General features: G+C 34.7%; 1 protein-coding gene and 1 long non-coding RNA gene across 2 annotated transcripts; one reads left to right on the forward strand and one right to left on the reverse strand.

Moving 5' to 3' along the window:
* Nucleotides 1-3386: 3386 nt before the first annotated feature.
* LOC149149747 (heavy metal-associated isoprenylated plant protein 29-like) lies at nt 3387-6346 on the forward strand. Its single transcript, XM_089440628.1, has 3 exons — nt 3387-3570; nt 5626-5701; nt 5841-6346. The coding sequence occupies exons 1-3, from the start codon at nt 3565-3567 to the stop codon at nt 6176-6178; spliced, it is 420 nt and encodes a 139-aa protein (XP_089296754.1). The 5' UTR covers nt 3387-3564; the 3' UTR covers nt 6179-6346.
* A 9639-nt stretch (nt 6347-15985) lies between these two features.
* Nucleotides 15986-20251, reverse strand: LOC149149748 (uncharacterized). Its single transcript, XR_016263410.1, has 4 exons — nt 20172-20251; nt 16572-16659; nt 16238-16347; nt 15986-16056 (listed from the first exon to the last, which is right to left on the reverse strand). It is a non-coding gene; the product is annotated as an uncharacterized LOC149149748 (long non-coding RNA).
* Between the last annotated feature and the right edge of the window lie 1436 nt (nt 20252-21687).

Consider the following 21687-nt stretch of genomic DNA (forward strand, 5'->3'; position numbering starts at 1 on the left):
TGAATGGATCCCTACTACCCATGATAGGGATTCCATCAAACATATTGCCAATGTGTAATCTACAAGTGTAATTCAGAGTTCTAAGCATAGAGGTCTCGTACTTAGTTGGGAATCGCTAAGAACCATTGATGCCTCAATGCATCAACTACCATTCCATCCATTAGGTCATAGATACATTGATCATTCAATTATAAGTAAAAACATGATGAGAGCCACACTCCGTTGTTGTCATAAAACATATACATACCCAACATAATAACAACATAATATACTCATGAAAGTACAGTCATATAGACCACATATAATCCATCAAAATGCTCTTAGAAATAAAAGGAGAAGTAACCTTTCATTAATGATGCAAAATCTAAACCCAGGATGGGACTTCCACGTTCCACCCGACCATAGAATGGCTGAGCCAAATCTATCTTCATCCATTCACCCTCGTGCCATATTCCAAGCATGAATGTGGGAGCTCACAAAACACACCAATCAAAACTCATCCAGGGCTTCCAAGGGCCATCCGCCTCAACCAATCAAACAATGATTCCACCTAACGGTCGGACATCACCAAAACCATCATCATATTGGTCTCTATCCCAGCCATCCAGGGCTCCAGAGTGTTTTTCCAACCCGACTACGGGACTAGTAACTCAACCCACAACTTTTATGGGCTCCAGAGCATTTTTCCAACCAAGGCTACAGGACTAGTAACTCAACCCACCAAGGGCTCCAGAGTGTTTGTCCAACCCAGGCTACGGGACTAGTAACTCAACCCAAGCTGTTCCCGGGCTCCAAAGCATTTGTCCAACCAAGGCTGCGGGACTAATAACTAAACCCAAGCTAAGGAAACATGAGAACCAATCAAAAACACAACAAGGTAATGAACCCACAATCACCATGGCTATCTAGGAAATGGAAAGGCTAGGCAATTCACTGTCAATCCCAACCATCCTCCATGCCAATGACAGATCACAAACAACAAACCACATGCATATGTCATGCATGCCAAAACTAGTGAAGAAATCATACATGAAAATCGGTACCTGCAAGCAAATCTGATGTAGCTGCTGATATCGATGTCTTCTTGTGCTTTCCTGCTCTTTCTTTGCCTTCTTTCTCTAAGAATCCAAGTATGCTACACCCTTCAAGAGTGCTCCAAGAAAACTCTAAGTGTCCAAGAGTATGAGAGAGCTCCAAAACTGAACTAAAAAAAGGTTACCAACTGATTCTCATAAACCCTTTTATGGATGAGGCCTCTATTTTCTTCATTTTCCATTATTTTCCTTCATTTTCCTTCTCACATGCAACTTGTGACCTTTCACCTCTTTTTTCTCCTAATATCCATTACTTTCATCAATAAATGTGCCAAAAATGTCATTTTGTCTTTGCCAATTTCCTTAGCCATAAACAATCACAAGTGATCCTCATCACTAGGATTTTACACAACATTCAGCTTGGAATAAGTGTCCCATTCATCTGTGGTTATTGTTTCTAACTTTTATTACATGAAATTTTCACCAAGGTTGAGTGTAACACAATAATGTTGATGAATTATACATATAATACCATTGTTACCACATTGTCAAAGTCAGCTTAAAAGTATAGGAGGAATTTACAATGATATATATAGTATAAAAAGAGTTCATATTACATGATCTTGCATTATATCATCTTGTAAATATCTAAGGTCCCTATGAGTGCAAGAGTTTTGGCAATATATATATTTTTTATATTTTTATTAAAACATTATATAATATCAAATTTCCAAAAAAAATGGTAAATAATATTTAATTTAAAATAAATAAATTATATTTTATATGTAATTTAAATATACTATAATTTTAGTTCACTTTAAATATTTATAAATTTATATTTTTTTATTATATTTCTATTTCTTTAAAAGATTATAAATATATTTCCTCAAAATTAAAATTAAAATAAATTATGTTCTAAATAAAAAAATAATGTTGGCTATAATAATAAAAATAAATGAATATGTTATAAAGTAATTAAAAGTAAAAAAAATATTTAAACCTTATATTTTTCAAAGATATTTGAACAAGAGATTTAAATAAACTATTTAAAGATCTATGTTAATTTTAACTTGAAAAAAAATGTTAAAAAAATATTTTAATACTAATTAAATAAATAAAATATTCAGATATTCAATGTGGATTATCCATAAAATATTTTAATACTAATTAATATATATATTTTAAATTTTTTTTTTTTTCTAAGTTAAGTTAATCTATTGATATATAACAAAAATGTACAGAGAGGACTAAGCCTCAGCAAAGTTTAACATAGTGTTTTAGAATATATCTGGACTGCCCCAACATTGGGGAAACCAGTCCACAGAGACAAAAACCAGAAGGGATATCAATCCTTAAGACCGAAAACAACAAAAACCAGTGAAGTTTTACCATGACAAAAGATCCAGACAAAAGACCAGATTCCAGCAGAACTAACATAACAAAAAAGACCAGACAAAAGACACTTGGCAGCCACGTCATATTATTTGAATTCATCTGGGATGGATTCCTCAACAATCGGACACGCCCAATCATCCTCCTCCTTCGTCGACGCCCTCTGAAAAATAAAATGTAAAAATATAATTTAACTTATTGGACTGAACTCGTTTTGACTTTTTTTTTTTCTTTTGTTTCGGGACATGTCGCTTTCCCAAAATAACTTCATTCGAAGGAAGAGTACCTTCATCTTCAAGGTCCCATAAAGCTCAGCCCATACTCTTAATAATTGGAAAAAAAACAAGAGCTGAACTCTTCGTTACGAATTTTTCCTTTTTTAATTACATGTTGTTTTCCCAAAATGGAAAGTGCTTTCAAGGCGCCATAGAGCTCAGCGCAAACCTCTATTAAAAAAAATAAAAAATGGAATGAAGATGACTTCACCAGGAGTGTTTCCGCGTAAAATTAACTTTGACAGTTGACCAAGTAGCAATAGGCCGGAACATTACAGTTAGATTATGATATTTTAGACGTTGCGTGTTACATCTGTTTTCGTACGATTCCTTCCTCGCATTGTACACCACGTAATATACAAATCAAAATTGTTTGTCAACGTGAACTTGGGGAAGTCAGAAACGGAAATGGGCCAATAAAACATTTTAATAATAATTGACAGAATCCAGACAGGGCAAGTGGCGCAGAATGATTGGTTTAACGTTACATAGGTATTGCGAGGAAGGAACCGTTGACGGCGTGGAGTTATGAAACGTCACATGCACACAGAGTCACCGACGTCAATGGAAGCCCGCTGGCTCGACACGGTGGTCTGTTTATGCTCCCTTCCTCACACGTTCATCCGCCCTTGGCGCCTTCCACTCACCTTCACGTTCCACCCTGCAAAACTATAAAGCTCACTCACAGCTCTCATTATCAACCCAACAACGAACGATTTGCCATTATTCTTCTTCTGAATCTGCTATCTGAATTGAATTTTCTTCTGTTCGATTTGCTTGAGCGCCTCTACTGTCTTTCGTTGTGAAATCTGGTCAGCAAGGAGAATTTGGGCGCGCAGAAGGGAGCTCGAGAATACGGCGCAATGACGGTATATATTTTACCTTTCTGTCTTTTTTGCTTTTTTTCTTTCTGAAAATCTGAAAGTTTCCATCGATACTATTAAAAATGTTTTTGATAGGATGGTTCTATAAATAGTCGATAAGATGGTTCTATAAATAGTTAACAAATTCGGCCCAATAGATTTAAGAAAGAAAGAAAGAAAAAAACTGGAAAATTTGCTAAGTCGATCGATTCGGCCGAATTAAGGGTAAAATTCAATTCGTTCTTTATGACAGGAGGATTCTAGTTTGGTTTTGTTTCAATGGAGTCAGTCACTATATAAATTTGTATAGTCTGCACCCTTCCCGGTGCTATTTTGACGGTTTATGTGTCAAATTTGTTATCCGAGTTTCATATGAATGTCGTTTGGGTATCATAAGTTTTGGTATCATTATTTATGGTGAGTTTATAAGTTTATGATTGGTTTATTGTTTTTACATTTTATTTATAGGAAGAAAATAAAGTAGTATTTATATGCTATGTTGTAAATTTATAATTAGATTATTATTTTTATATTTTATTTATTTAATGAAAATCGTTTGCCGATTGTTTGTGGAAATAATTATTAACTTCGTGTTTTTATATTTTATTCATTAGATTAAATAAAAACTTCTGATTAAAACATACTTGCCAAGTTAAACTATATCAAATAAAAAATAAATTAAAAATTACAAAGTATATAATTTTTATTAGATAAAATATACAAAATAGTATTTAATATTTATAATTTCTGATTGAAACATACTTGCCAAGTTAAACTATATCAAATAAAAAATAAATTAAAAATTACATAAGTATATAATTTTTATTAAATAAATTATTAAAAAATAAGGTAAACATACTTACCAAATTTAACTGTGTCAAATCTAAGCTCACTTAATAAAATTACAGAAATATATTAATTTTTATATTAATGAATTATTAGAAATATAGATGAATTTTGACTAAATATACAAGTGAATTTTAATATATAAATTTTAATTGAAATTGTCGGAATGGATTTTCTTTCTCCTTTTATCAATTTTTGCTATAAACTTAAATTTGGACTTAAGAACTATCCTCCAAATCGTTCAGATATGTACTTGAAAATTGGAAACTTAATGCTGTTAGCAAAATAATCTAATTTAAATGAGAAGATGTTAATGCCTACATTTAATGTTGGTGTTAATATTCAATAATCCCTTTTGTTGTTTATCTAAAGAGTCTTTATTTTTGAACTCTCTAGGTTTTGAAATTTTTTCAATATCATATGTGAAACATAAAGCATCTTCAAAGAAAGTTAGAGAAAATCTTCAAATCTTTCTAAATCTCATCAAGTCTTAGATATCAAATGTATCCATCAATCCTTCATGCAATTTGGAATTTATCTTCTTAAGTGAACATCATTCCTTCATGCTAATTTGGAATTTATTTTCTTATCACATCGTTACCTCATCAGCCAAAAGCCCAAATCTTATTTCATTATTACCTCATTACCCAATGGCCCAGCGTTTTTTTATTAAAATTATTTAATCATATTTTTTATGGACAAGATAGTGTTTTTCCAACTGTGGTTTATGGTCACTGAGTGGCATCTACATCTACAGGTAATAATTTGGGCAGATCCACTCGAAGAGATCCACCAGTTGGCTTATCTGGTCAGGCCTAATCCCAAAGGCATCTAGGAGATTTGATCCAGTGACCTCCTAATTGACAAAGTACTTGTCAAGTCGAATCCCAAAGACTTAAAGGAAATTTTACATTGTGACCTCACAATTAACAAAATACTTAATAATGGAACTGTAGCAATTAAACTATCCCTTGAAACTAGAACAAAATAGCGTATTTTTTCTTCTTTCTCTTAAAGCTCATCATATATTAAATATTAGCATTAATCGGTATATTGGTTGGAAGTTTGTACTCTTATTATCACCCTATCGCTTAAGGGTTTTTTAACCTCATGCAGCAAGTCAGAGTTTTTTCTTCTTTTATTCTTCTGAGATGTCTACCGTTGTGTATTTTTTTATTTTTTTAATAACCAAAAGATTATTTGGAATCAATGCAGATTGTGGAGATGAAAGTACACATGTGCTGCAGTGGCTGCGAAAACAAGATTCGCAAGGCTCTTTCTAAGCTAGAAGGTATGCTGCAATGGCCTCTCTAATAGATTATCTTCTCTGTCTGTTTTATTTTTTATCACAGTCTGCCATGTATTGGTGACAGTGGTCTAAAAATCATTTATTAACATAATCTGCACTGACCTGTTATTATTAAATGCAGGTGTAGACACAATAGAAATTGACATGGCGATGCAGAAAGTCATAGTGAGTGGCTACGTGGAGGCGAAGAAGATTCTGAAGTGTGTGAGGAGGACCGGGAAGAAGGCAGAGATTTGGCCTCATCCTTATAACAACGAATACCATCCTTTCACTGCCCATTACTATCGTCAACATACAAACCATATGCTTGCAGGTTCCTCAACTTACAATTACTATAAGCATGGTTACAATGGGAGCAGCCATGGCTACTATCAAACTGCTCCCTTCTCTACCATTGTAGACGACAAGTCATCCACTATGTTCAGCGATGAAAATCCCCATGCATGCTCTATCATGTAAAGATTGTTTTCTTTTCCTTCGGAAAAATATTTTTGTCATCCATTCAAAATATCATGTATATATAATTTCAACACAAAAGAGAAAGGAAACGATTCCTAAACGCAGTATCGTCATGTTCCATGGTAATTTGGCGACGACTAGTCCTCATTGTTTGTGTAATTTGGCAGCGGCTTTGTTGTGCATAATTTATTTGTAATAACTGTTCTCTGTACATCTCTGTTGTATCTTTATTAGTTGCATGATGTTTTTAAAATGAATATATGGTTTTGAAATGGTACTGATTGCATAATAATGAATTTTTTTTAACATGAACGTATGGTTCTGAACATGGTTGCAAAATGAAGATAATCAAGGGATTTTAGTAAAAGTGTGGTTTAAAAGATATAGTAAAAGTGTGGTTTATAAAATATTGTAAATAATTTTTTATATTTTAATATAATTTAAAATATACAATTCTATTTTAATATTATTTTTATAAATAAATATTTAATAAATTGTAAAAAGTGTATATTTAAATATTTTTTTTATATATAAATATTTAAAAATTAACTAAATAAATATAGTTATCATATATATAAAAAAGAGTAAGTATTGTGTTTAATTAATTTTCCCAGTTGTTTTTAGAAATGTTAAATGACATTAAAAATAATAAACAAATGCTCGAGAACATGAAAAGAGAAGTGTTATCTGAACAAATATTTATTATAAAGCTGAGCATGTGATACAAATTTAGTATAAAGTTGAGCACATGAATTCCATAAAAAGATTAACATAAGTATCAAAAAGTACAATTGCATCCAAATAAATACAAAGAACAATCCGCTATTTGAGCATGATAGAGTTAATGTGGAATTTTGATTAAAATCACACATGGTTTTGACACAAATAATATTTTAAGAAAAGAAGTTAGTGCACTTGAAAGTGAAGCTTTTAAAAAACACAAAAAAATATAAACACACATGATGTTCAAAGGAAGACCAATAAACATGATATGAATTTCTTTATAGATAATCTGAAGGGAGCAGAGGTGTAGGATAAAGGATCATCAAAATGCATCAATTTTGGCACTTTTGACCATTTATTTTTAGCTAAACTCTAAATGTTTATTTGCATTTCATTTTGAAAATGGCTTTTTGTCATGCTTTCACATTGCGCGCGGATTTTCCATATATTTAAATGCATTTTTAAGCTCACAAAGTGGGTTTCTTACCAAATACATTCAAACCTGTTAGATATTTTATTATTATTTGTGGTAAGGATGGAAAAAGGAAATGCATTTTGAATACCCTTTATCTTATATTCACAAAAGAAACTTCAAGAGTATAAACAAAGTGTAAGCTAAAGCTAATGAATGACATGTGGGTAGTAGTGGAAGAATGGCAACTATGTAAATAAAAATGAAAAATATTTGAACAAGTGGAAAGAAAAATGAAACTTATGGGTGATAATAGAAGAACATGTGTGGATATTGCTAATAAAAGTGAAGTTGATACCTGAAGAGAGAGTGTGATGTTGAAAATGCAACAAGAAATTTTTTATTTAATTTTGCCTTGATTAAATTAGGAGAAATATCAATTTCAATTTCTACATAATACTTGGAGGTAGTTAATTGAGGTGGCATGGCTCTTGTCACTCAGTTAACTCAGTAAATTCGATTTGGAGACACTTGAGTTCAATTCTACATGATTGATTGCTAATTTGAAGCAATATATTTCAGTTAATTTGAGTTATTGTCAATGTAACTAGTTCTCGCTGTTAGTAGAACTAGTGGAGATCTAGTTAAGGGTGTGTAACTTTTTTCACATTGAGTGACAAGGGTGTGTAAGTTTTTTCACACTGAGTGATCATCCAATTAACTGATCAACCAGCCTAAATTAACTCATGCATGTAGAGAATTCGAGTTACCCAAATGAGATTGGAGTTCAATGGCAATGTACTATCAGTTGTAAACTATTGATTGTTTCTAAGATCCACTAAATTAAAATTTATATTACTTCCTTGAAAGGTTCTCAATCATGGATGAAGCATCTTATACCACCTTGTTTTTCATCTAGGTATTTAATCAAGTTGAAATCCCCTATATCTATCCATGGGAGCTCAACCGTAAGGTAATGAAGACCGATTAACATGCTTAATAATCCATTTTTTTTCTCCTGGTACATGTGTACTATATATGTTGGATATGAAACCTTCCTCTAATGAGCCCATAATGAGCCCATAGCTCTATAACAAGTTGTTAGGATTTTAGGAGATGCCCAAAATTCCATTAGCTGAACTTCCTTTGGATTTAATATGATCGGATATTATTTCATTTCTACAATTACTTTCTTGGAACATCATAATGTCGAGTTGATCTAGATTGATTTTTTTTTTGAGAAGCCATTGTTTGGCTTTGTAGTTGAGGCCTCTTTGGTTCAAAGATATTATTTTCATATAGAAGGAGCATTGGTGGATGTAAACACCTCCATCATCAAAGTTATTTTTCCAAACTTTATTAACATTTCTCCTAGTTCTTGTAGGATCTACTCATTTCTCACCGACCTCTATGCCTTTCTTATTTAGCTAGTTTGGGTTTCTCCTTATATTTTTGCAAATTGATTCCTAGACTAGAGGAGGGGGAAGTACGCACTTCTATAGAAGTTGGTTGGATCTTGGCCTTAAGCATTGCTCATTTAAGAATTTGAATATGGTGCTTTAGAATAGGTGAAATGTCCATTCCCTTCCATTTGGCTGCAATTGACTATAGATCAAGGAATTCCAGGTGCATTTCCTCTACTCCTTTTGATCCCTCTTGTTTAAACACTTCTGTAATTATAATTTCATTTTCCGTGGCATGATCTTATGTTGGTTTGTTTTGAGATGTGGATGATTGTGGTTACTTTGTGGAGTCTTCTTTAGGTCGCTTGATACATGCTTTTAATGAATCTCCTAAATCCTCCTTTGGCCCTTTCCGTGCATCTCATGTCTTAGTGTTGTCCAAGGTGTTGAAGCCATTTTTTGTAGCAACCCATGGATTCAGATATTCCATGTTCAAGGAGTGAAAATGTTTCCTTTTAGAGTTTGGCTAAATTAATCCTTATTTTTCTTCATGAGGGTCCTATCTTTAAGGGAGAACGGGTTGAAGTGGGGGGAAATCTCTAAAGGGTTTCCTAGATTCGTGATACCTCTGGCATTGGAGGATTATGTTCATAGTCCAATGGTTTCTTCCATAGTTAAACCTAATGATATATGTCAATGGAGGTTGGGAGAGGCTTAGAGATATCCATGCATACACATATCTGGGCATATGAGGTGTATTTTCCTCCTCTAGTAACCTTTGAAGCCTTAGCATAATGTCCCAACATATTTACAATGCCCTTGAGGGTTTCATCATCCCATAATTCCCTTCGAAGGGAGAATAAGTAGATCCATATTGGATTTTCCATGTAGTTTTCTTTGTTTGGACTAAACCTTTCCATTTGAAAGTGGAGGCAGAGCTCGATTGAGATGAAAAAATATGGGTCTCCATCAAATATTTATGTGTGATCCTCTAGATTTGCAAAAATAACAATGATAAATCCTTTGCAATGAACTTCAGCTCAATTTTCCCCTTTGGCTCCCATTTATTTTGGATCCAAGTGATAAGAGATTTCTCTATCAGCCAAAACCCTGGGAATTTCCCAATTATGGTGTGATCTTGCATGTATTGAATGTATTTTCTTATTTCGTTGGATTTGATCTCAAATTTTGGATCCTTTGCTGCCATGGATAGCCATTGGTTGGATCTAATGGAAGATTAAATCGTGTTGGCTAACAGTTCCAGAGTAGGTCCTTGGGATCGACCACTAACCCCTCGTCTCACACCATACCGAATCTCACTAATGTTGTCACCTAAAAAATTGGTACATGCATTGCCTATAGTAATGTTTAGATAGGAGGGGGATGGGACCCCTCTCCTTGCTCTTCTCATTAATAGCTTGAAAGAGAGAACTTTATCGCTCAAACCCTCGGTTGGAGAGCACATATATAAGAAGTCTGCTATGTAGGTCTTCATTTGTTTCTAGTGTGGGTTCTTTTCCAATTAGATTGCACTTATTTGAGTAATTTATAGTAAATAGTAAAAACTTATGATATTTAACATTGTAAAACTATATGATCACTCAATAATAATATTCTAGATTGTTTATTTAATTGCATTTATTATAATAATAATAATAAATTGTTTACCTAAATAATCATATTATAATTTTAAAATAATTAATTAATGATCAATAATAAATTAAATATTATAATCCCTCATTTTGACGAAAATTAATAAAATAAAAACAAAATTATAAAAAATATATTATTCAAAATATGACAATATGATATAAAATAATAAAAAATATATAAGTATATTAAAGACAAGGGAAATAGTTGCAAAGCAACTAAAGCTTACCCTTTAAATTAGTATAGGAAATTCAACCTTTTAAATATAAGGATTATAAAGCTTTATATATACAAACGTATTTCATATTTTTTATATAATTGTGATCCACATCTTTGTCATAAATATTTACTTTTTATAATTATTTTCATATATATATATATATATATATATATATATATATATATATATGTAACTTTCTTTATGGTTTACTATTTACGTTAAATAACAGCGTTTCGCAGTGATTTTTGTTGAATATAAATCAATGTTAAATGACATACAACCTTCATGGCTTTTTTGTGATGTCAATGTATACCCCGCCATTGGAATGACGATTTCTATTTCCAACCCCATAGAAAAGTTATTGCGCCCTGACATGCGCCCTTGATAGCCAGATATAACACGCGGGCGGTGATGACTAGAGAAAAAAAAACTGCGTGTTATATAGGGCTATCGAGGGCGCATGTCAGACGCAATAACTTTTTTATGGGGTTGGAAATAGGAATCGCCCATTAGAATTCCCCGTGGGCCCAATGTATGGGATGACTAGTCAATGATCTACACAGTGTTTTGTATGGTACAAACCCAACTTTGCGTTCTTTTATGTGGACAACAAATTATTATTAAAATTAATTAATACGTCAACACATTTACAAATGCAATCATCGTTTTGTATGCATTTGAATGCTAATTGGAGTGAATTAATTGTCTCTGCCACCTTTTCGTTAAATGATAGCCAACGGGCTTGTGGCCTTTGTGCATTTTCTGCGTTTTCTAAGGTCATGGGATACCCCGTAACTTGGACGAGCCGCGGGAAGGGAAACCAGTTTCATTTAACAATTTTATATCCAAAATTATTCATTAGAAACTAAGTTAAATGCAATTCTTGTTTTTGCATATAATTAGCTAAATACAGATCCACTATCACGTTCTTTTATCTGGACAACAAATTATCATTAAAATTAAGTAATACATCAACATATTTACAAATATAGGCATTGGTTTCTTTATATTCGAACATTAATTGGCATAAATTAATTCACTGTCGCTTGTTCCTTAAATAGCCACATCAGAAACTAAGCTAAATGCAACACTTGAATGTGTGGAAGCAAAATGTGTAGAGGGTAATGTGTCTGAAGGAAAATACAATTCCCTTCACATATGCATTTTACATTAGTATAGGAAATCGTTGCATGGAGGTGGGTCTCTTGTCCTACAAACAAGGGGGTCTCATACACCAATTTGGTGTCTAGCTTAGTCATGACATTAAAATTGGATTATTATTATTATTATTATTATTGCTGCATGATCTTTTTACAATAGATATATAAACCACTTTCATTTGTGGTTTAATATTGTCATGAGTTTGCCCCTTTTATAATTATTCACATATTGCTTGATCCTTTTAGCTAGCTGGATATATATATACCACTTCCATTTATCATTTGATATTTATGTTAAATACAACCTTCCGTAACAGCTTTTGTGGAATATAATTCAATGTTAAATAACATTCACGGCTTATGCCCTTCACAACTATATTGTGACGTCAAGGTATACCCCGCAATTGGAAAGCTCCGTGGGCCCGATGTATAGGTTGACTAGTCAATGGCCTACGCAGTGTTTTGTATCAAATTATATAATAAGGTTTATAATGGATGACTATCCTAACTACTCAACTAAGTATTACACTAACAAATTTACAAATATAGTAATTGGTTTGTTTACATTTGAACATTTATTAGCATTAATTAATTGTCTCTATTGTTTGTTTATTAAATGACATCTAATGGGCTTGTGACCTTCGCAGCTTGTAGGTGTTATCTGAGGTCATGGGATACCCCGTAGCTTGGATAAGTCGCAGGAAGGGGCACCAGCTACTCATTTAACATTTTTATATTTAGAATTATTAGTCAAAAACTAAGTTAAATAAGGAGGGCTGCATCGCAGCAAGTCCCTACCGTCAAGAAAACACATCCATACGTGTAACATTCCATCATGTGACTGTGTAGTAGGACGAGCAGTTTCGCCAGCAGAAGCAGCTTCATTCCCATAATTCTCATTCCCAACATAACCAGTCTAAGCATAAGCAGTGAAATTGGCACCTTATTCTAAGTAGTTCCCGGAGCAGTTCCTGCATAAGAATTTCAATCTAATTCCAATGAGCATAAGTTGAAAGGGAATTCTAAGCAGCACCAGTTTGTTCAGGAGTACCAAGAGTAGCAATCCCAGCATCATAAGTTTACACGGGATTCCCAGCATAAACAGTGGAACCGGCAGCCTAAGAATTCCCTGCATAATTCGCAGCATTCTCAGCAGCAAAAGTCGTCCCAGCCTAATGGCTTGCAGCAAAAGTATTCCAGGACAAGCAACATAACTAGCACAACCATAAGCACTAGTGGTTTCACCGGAAGTAGTAGTTCAAGCATAAACATGATTTCAAGCAGCCCCATAAGCACAAGTCTAACCAGGATAATGAAAAGAAGCACCAGTGAAGCGAGCATGATTTCCAGCAGCTTCATTCATAAAGGGCAGGCCAAGCATAAAAAAAGCATAATAAGTATAACCACTAGCACAATGACCAGGAGCACTACAATAAGCAGCATAACAATAATACCTGTAACAGAGAAGGAAGACGGGAATTAAGACAACGCGTAAAATAATGCCAAAATAGGCCTGAGATTCAGAATTTTGACAATCTCTCCTAAAAAATGTGAGCTGTAAGCATAAGCAGCGAAACTGGCACCTTATTCTAAGCAGTTCCCGGAGCAGTTCCTGCATAAGAATTTCAATCTAATTCCAATGAGCATAAGTTGAAAGGGAATTCTAAGCAGCATCAGTTTGTTCAGGAGTACCAAGAGTAGCAGTCCCAACATCATAAGTTTACACGGGATTCCCAGCATAAACAGTGGAACCGGTAGCATAAGAATTCCCAGCATAATTCCCAGCATTCTCAGCAGCAAAAGTCGTCCCAGCCTAATGGCTTGTAGCAAAAGTATTTCCAGGACAAGCAACATAACCAGCACAACCATAAGCACTAATGGTTTCACCGGAAGTAGTAGTTCAAGCATAAACATGATTTCAAGCAGCCCCATAAGCACAAGTCTAACCAGGATAATGAAAAGAAGCACCAGTGAAGTGAGCATTATTTCCAGCAGCTTCATCCATAAAGGGTAGGCCAAGCATAAAAAAAGCATAATAAGTATAACCACCAGCATAATGACCAGGAGCACTACAATAAGCAGCATAACAATAATACCTGTAACAGAGAAGGAAGACGGGAATTAAGACAGCGCGTAAAATAATGCAAAAATAGGCCTGAGATTCAGAATTTTGACAATCTCTCCTCAAAAATGTGAGCTGTAACTCAAATATACTCCATAATCATTGTGCAAAACCATACCCAGAAGAAGGAAAAGAATTGAACCCAAAAGCCACTTATTTCTATTCCCTGGCAAGGATGCTGTAGAGGCAGAAGCAGTAGATGGATAGTCTAATAGCCAAGTACTTGTTGTAGATTTGTATGCTCCTCTAGATAGTCTAATAGCCGAGTACTTGCCGTAGATTCCTATGCTCCTCGTTCAAGATGTTATTGTTAGTGGTTGTTTCTTGGTTTCTTTTTTCTTTGTGCTTCTACTTTTACGATGTCCATAATCAGAAGAGTCATGAGAACAAGTGCTAAGAGAAACAATGCTGCCAGTTGAGTAAGTTGGCTTATGCTAATGGATTCCATGTTATGTGAAGCAGAGAGATGTATGTCAATATGTAGGTGCAGAAGGTAGTTTTGTTTTGTAGGCGAGAAATTAGGCATTGGTTTTGCCAATTTATAAAAGAGTTCAACGTGTTTGCAGGCTGGTTTTAAGTGTGAATGGAACTGAGTTTTTGAGAATATTTTACTGGAAGAAAGAGGTAATCATTTGAAAAGATTGAAAGACAATGGGTAATGGATGTTTGTATAGGAACTTACCATTTCAATGTTGCAAGGTGGAAGGTGCGGAATTTGATATGCAATCGGTGCAGTTAAGTGAGAAATCGGTGCAATTAAGTGATCTATCTGACATCGGAGGCAGATGGCATATGAAATGATGTATGTGACGAGAAAAGTAAATCGTAAATTAAGTGATGTATCTGACATCAGAGGCAAATCTCAAATAAAATCTTGGTGTTAGATTGCAAGTGAGGTTTTGGCAATTGAATGTGACAGGGTTGAACTTCTCGTTGCATAGAAGAAAGGATATGACAGTCAGCGATATGGCAATTTATAAAGGGAAAGAGTGGAAGTAATGAGGGGAAGATACATACCCATAACTCCATTGTGCATAGGCATAGGGTTCTATAGATGGAAAGCAGAATTTACATAAAATGGCTAAGCTGTGGTTATATGTGTTTAATATACTACAAGGATTACTCCATAACCTTTGATTTATTTTATAGTGTTTCCACAAATCTTTGTGAACTCTCTGGGCAATGCCCAAGCTTACCTAAAGATTGGAAATAACTGGATCAGAATCCAGCTAAATTTTCCTTGATTTGGAAGCACTGACGCTTAAATTAAGAGATCTATTAAGTAATCTCTGCCACAAGAAATTCAGACACTGGCCGATAATGTATTAAATATTTAAAACCCTTCCTGTTGACCAAAAGCTATTAATTTAACTTGTTTTGCCCAACTTCAAGAATACAGTGAAGAGCAGGAGATAAGTGAATCAACTGCTAACTAATTTTTCCCTGACTTGATAAAGCCTACAATTTAAATTTTGCAATATAATTTTGTTTCAAAATTAATTCAATTCCAGCCAAAAAATACCTTAGAAGTTAAAACCCTTTCTGCCCACCAAAAAACATTAAATTTAAGCTTTCCCTGTTACCAGAATAAAATAAGTCCTGAGGGCTTAGCTGAAATGGTTGATGCCAATGTTGCTAGCGCTGGGCAGGCGATGACAAGCACAGAGATCCCAAATTGCAAAGCAAGGACTTTATTGAGCAAGCCATAAAAACCCAGGAGAAGCTGTAACATCTTTCTGATGCACCAAGCATTGAGTACTTTATCATGCACGTAAACTAATACAGATTTTATAAGCTTTCAGAAATCATAAAGTTGAGAAGTTCTGAATACAATATACATTTCCACAGAATTCATAAAGCCCAGCTATTCGGAATACAATATACAATGACACAGAAATCATAAAGCTGAGATGTTCTAGTTAATATATTACTAGTCTAACTTATAGGATATCAATTTATGCACATCTGCTTGTCATTTGGTGTAAATGTTAATGCATTTTATAAGAATGGAAAATGTGGATTCAAACACTTACTTTAGTAAGCAAGAAAAACCTTCTGGAAACATTTTTCTAGCTTGGAAATGTTTTGAATTAAAAATATGTAACAAAGGAAAGGATCGTTTACCTAGTTTAGTTCCAACGATAACTATTGGAACACCGGGTGCAAAATGCCTCCGTTCAGGAAGCCACTGCACAGCCATTGTGAAACTGATGTTAGACAACCATTCTAGTAAACAAGACATCCTCACATCAAACTTTCAAGATATTATATTTGTTTGGGTGGAAAAAATGTGTCTTCTCAGAAGTTATTTCAAACAGAACCCAAAGAGGAAATAAGATTGCATAAAGCACAATCCACATAAAACAAACCTTTTTGGTAATATTCTCATAGCTTGGCTTGCTAATAAGAGAAAATGCCAGAATAAAAACATCTGCTCCCCTGTAGCTCAGAGGTCTTAATCTATTGTAGTCCTCTTGACCTGTTCCAGAAAAAACCTAAAATCTAAACTCCTAGAATGGTTACTCTTTGCAATAACTAGCAATGCACAGAAAATGACTGTTTAAGAACTTTAAACCCAAGAAAACACATCTAGGGAAAAAAAATGTATCCTACAGTTTAACATGAAATATAGAATGTCTTTAAACAGAGACAACCCACGAACAAGCAAATCTTGCAAAAGAAGTCTGATTCCACCATTAGTACCTGCTGTATCCCACAGGCCAAGGTTCACTGTGTTGCCATCCACCACAACATTTGCACTGAAGTTATCAAAAACAGTTGGTACATAATCCTGACATCCACCATACAAACATATAATTAATATTGCAGCCTCAACCAGACATCAATAAAGTAAATTAAGACCAAATAACTCCAAAAGTTGAAATGTGCACAAATCTTGTCACTTGTCAGCTAATTTCTGCCACTATGTTCATCAAAATACTGGCCAGATATTCCTTTAAACCCCTTTCACCAACAAAAAACTATTAAATGTACTTGGCTTTCTCTGTTTTCAAAACATTGTGAAAAGATTGGAAATAACTGGATCAGAATCCAGCTAAATTTTCCCTAATTTGGAAGCACTGACGCTTAAATTAAGAGATCTATTAAGTAATCTCTGCCACAAGAAATTCAGACACTGGCCGATAATGTATTAAATTTTTAAAACCCTTCCTGTTGACCAAAAGCTATTAATTTAACTTGTTTTTCCCAACTTCAAGAATACAGTGAAGAGCGGGAGATAAGTGAATCAACTGCTAACTAATTTTGCCATGGTTAGTCATGTTTAAAACATATTTGCTAATACACAATTCACTCCAGAAAACTATCTACTTTGAGATTAGCTAATACACATAATACACAGTTCACTCCAGAAAACTATCAATGCCTCAATGAAATTAGTTAATACACCCAATTCACCCGATTAGCTAATATATACAGTTCACTCCAGGCTCATATCTAATGCAAGCAGACAATAGGATTCAGATTTATGCAAATACTAGCGTTGGCGAACTCACCAGGGTTGCTTACCAATGGCTTGTGCTTTTCTATTACAGAGATTGAGCGATTGCACCATTTGTGCTAAACTTACCAGCTTTGCTTCCCAAGAAATTTTGTTTACGAACAATTAAGCTATGAGAATTTCCATGAACAGAAATTTCCACTACAACCATTTTTATGATTTTGCATGGTCGTGAGAATTTCTATGAACAACAATTTCCGTTACTAATATTTTTTTATGATTTCGTGCGCCATAAAGAGGGTTGGATTTTTAGTTACCAAAATTTCGGTGAGAACTGCACACACATTACAAGAGTACGAAGAAGCAATCTCGGTTGGCTCTTCGATATCATCTTAACTTTAAAAATACAAGAAAACCCCAATCAATAAACAAGAAAACCCCAAAGGCTTTCTGATAAGCTGCCACTTAAATATGAAAATGAAAAGTGACTCTTACTAAGGGGAAGAATTGCAACATAGATGAAAGCTGCCAAATTTTTAAAACTGGCTTCCTTAGCTGCCTCTTCAACTGCTCTCTGCATTACAAATCAACCTCAAAAACCTTCAATATTAGAGGAAAACCCTGATTGATGTTCTGAAAAAATTAAATGGAATTGAAAAGGTTCCAGTAAGAATGAAAAATACCCACCCTGAATGAATCTGACGATGCTTGAAACCAAATTGGGAAACCCCTGCTACTTCTAGGCCAACTGGGTCAAGATCAACTGAGTCCATTGGGTATGAATCGAATCAACAACCACTTGCTAAGTAGGTTATGGATATCTATATAATAATAAAGGGTGCTGGACAAAGTGCTAGTGCGCCCTATGATTCTTCAACCGCCTTTGTATATGCATAGACTTGGTCAAATGCTATTGCTTAAAGCTTGTTTTCTAATCATGCCGTGAAATCTTGATCAGCTGGGGCCTGGGTATCTAAGAATGTCAAGCACAAAAACAATGAGGGAAGATGGTAGTGCATACAGAATTCTCAAATTCCAGATCGATTTTCTTGCATCAGCGGTATCTTTTCTTGAGGCAAAAACACTTGAAGGGATTGAAGCATTTTGATTCCCTTCAAACCTTCATCTTGAATCATCACCAGAGCCATTGACAAGTACAATTAAGCATAGACACATCAGAGCCACCAGAAGCCCATTCAAGCACAACAGATAAAAGCGTTCAATTTGTAAATGCTAACCTCGATTCTTGGTTTTGCAGAAATATGTATTCCAAAAAGAAAGAAGAGAACAATACTGGACGTGGTAATAAACAGGCTAGTAATAAAAAGAAAAAACGAATAATTAAAAGTTATATAAAAAACTATTAAATAAAATAATATGACAATTAAAATATATAAATATATAAAAGTCACCGCAGTTGGACTTTATGCTACCGTATGGATACCAAGTGTCACCTTACCTACACCCTAAGATCTACACTCACTTAAACCATCATGTAAACCATCGTTCAAACCATCGTTCACATTCATTTAATTGACTCATATGCGCGCCATGATCGATCTGCCTCGTCGCTCGCTCACCATTTTCTCTTATTATTACTGTGCATCCGTTCATGTAAATCCCAATGGCACAATTCCCATCTACTGATATATCTTCCTCTTCTTCCTGTTCTGGGTTCATCCAAGTCCCAATGGAAAATCCCAATGGCACAATTCATGCAGTGAATGAATGGCTTCTGTGCGCAGCGGGTGAACCACTTTCTGTGTGTAGTGGGTGAACCACTTGAGTTAATGGCTTATTTGAACGGCTTCGTGCAGTTAATGACTTGGGAGTAGGTAGGTGATGCTGTGAACGGCTTATATGTGAAGTGAGTGAACAGCTTCTTTGAATGGCTTAAGTGAATGGCTTTCTTTGCGCTGTTAGTGGCGAGTGTCACCGTGCAAAGAGTGGAGGCTCAAGCCTAAGCAGGTGTACATAGTGCTTTCAAAGAACATCAGCGAGATCCGGGACAACAAATTCTATGCCTTCAGAGAAGAGCAGAGAGATCTAGGACTCTCTAATGGCAACTGTTTAAGATTAAACATCCTATTGACATGAGGTAAGATTGATATTGACAACTTGACATTTGACCGCATAAGATATGGTGTTATTGTTCAGGGATTTCTTAACTACATGAAGATCTTGCCGAAGATCTTGCTGTCAAAGAGGATGACTCTAACAATCATCCATGATATCAGTGTCATCATCAAGCCTTCTAGGTAAGTTTTTCATATGCCCTTTATTCCTAGACAGCTCAGCCGTTTCAGAGACAATCTCCATTCTCATGAAACATCATTGAACCGTTGCTGGAAAAACTACATTGCAAACAACTCTAGCTGGGAATCCTGATCGTGATCTCACAGTAAGTTTAGGATCTATTCTAGTAAAATAATATTGTAAGAAATTCCATCCAAGTTTTAAATATATGGCTTAAGAAATTCGACATTGTTTTTTACTCTCAAATGTGCCCAATTTTTTCACTGTCTATATTTTAGTGCATCAATATTTGACAAGTTTTCATATGTGACTCTACTTCTTACAGAAAAATTATATATTTTTCCTTTTACAGGTCACTGGAGCTGTAACCTACAATGGGCACTCATTAAATGAATTTGTGCTTATGACTTGCACCTCGGTGAAATGACAGTAAGGGAAACATTGGATTTTTCAGCGCGTTGTCAAGATACGGTGAGTGCTTAATTTTTTTCCCAAAGTTACAGCATTTTCCCATTGAATATTGAACCCATGTTTAATTCAAGTTAAACGAAATGCAAAATACCTGACAGCAATCTTCAATTAAATACCTGACAGAAATCCTTGAAGACACTGTTTTCGGATTGGAAATCGCAGATGCTATAGATGGTGTCCCATCAAAGATTTTCCATCCAGAAAATAAGGGAAGCTTTCCCAAGATTAATGGAAAGGAGCAGAGGGAGGACTCAGTAGAACTCAGGCGGAGCAGTTGGAGGACTTGAACAGAACTCAGGCTGAGCAGTTGTCTTAGAATATTGATAATTTTGCAGGAATTGGAAGCTCAGATAGATCCTGGAACCTCATCAGGGGACACAGATCCTGTGAACTTGCCAACTTGCCATAGTAATGGAAATGGAAAGGAGGAACAACAGTGACATGCAACAACGCTACAGTAGACACAGTAGCAACAGGTGGCAACTTTAGAGAATAAGCAGAGAATAAGCAGCAACACGTGACAACAGGTGGCAAGAGGGCAAGAAAGCCCATTAGTCACAGCGGGATAACAGGTGGCAAGAGGGTAAGAAAGCCCATTAGTCACACCGGGATGTACTGGAATAAGGATGTACCCAAGAGCTAGCTGGCAAGAATTTTACATTGGGAAACTAATGTTAGCATTAGTCTAACATTAGTCTAACAGGTCCAAAAAATGACTAACAGAAACCCAAGATAATATATGCTTTCCGCCTCTGGCCTCGGGAAGTGGCCAAATAAGACCGTAAATGACTATTCATCCAAAAATTTTCATTATACTCGATCAAATGGCAGTAGCAAGCAGCTCAATTAATGTTAAGTTCATCCGTTCCGATTACTATAGTCCCTGGCCATTGCCAGATGGCAGGGACTAATAAAACCCTTGTTTTTACACATAATGAACTAAATACAAAACCATCTTCACGTTAGTTTATTTAGACAAGAAACTATATTTAAAATTAATTAATACATCAACGCATTTACAAATCTAGTCACTGGTTTGTTTACATTGAATCTGTTAGAAACCAGGACAATACTGAGAGGAGGTGAATCAATATTGTGGGAATTTTATACTTTACTTCACTTGTGCAAGGATGTCAAGACACCATAAAATACTTTAGTAATTAATTCATATGAGCATGACAAGAAATAATGTAAGTAACACAAAGGAACGCACAAATTTTTCAATTTTTTCTTCAATTCATTCACAAGGCAAGCTACAACTTGTTACAAAACTCTTTGGCTACAACCAACAAGAAGCTACTACTCTCTGATTTATCAGCTATAACTAAAGGAGATCCAACCCCTTAAAATTTACCAACAACTACTAAAAGGAGCTACAACCCTTGATTTGCAAGCTACAACTTGCTTAGCATCAATGATTCATCTTTCATCCATTTTCAAACTACAAACATGAATGCCAAATCCTTTTACAAAATAAAACAATTTGTTTACCATCACCTTCAACAATCTTTGATTCCTGATAAACTCACCATTCACACCAGCAACCTCAATTCAACCCAATTTGAACACCGCTACAACACACTTTTATAATTCCTCAACCAATTTTGCTTATAAAGAAATTTGCTGCTAAAT

Source organism: Pinus tabuliformis, chromosome 9, assembly GCF_031772625.1.
Source record: "Pinus tabuliformis cultivar Carrire ecotype Pingquan chromosome 9, CPIR1, whole genome shotgun sequence".
Taxonomy (NCBI): domain Eukaryota; kingdom Viridiplantae; phylum Streptophyta; class Pinopsida; order Pinales; family Pinaceae; genus Pinus; species Pinus tabuliformis.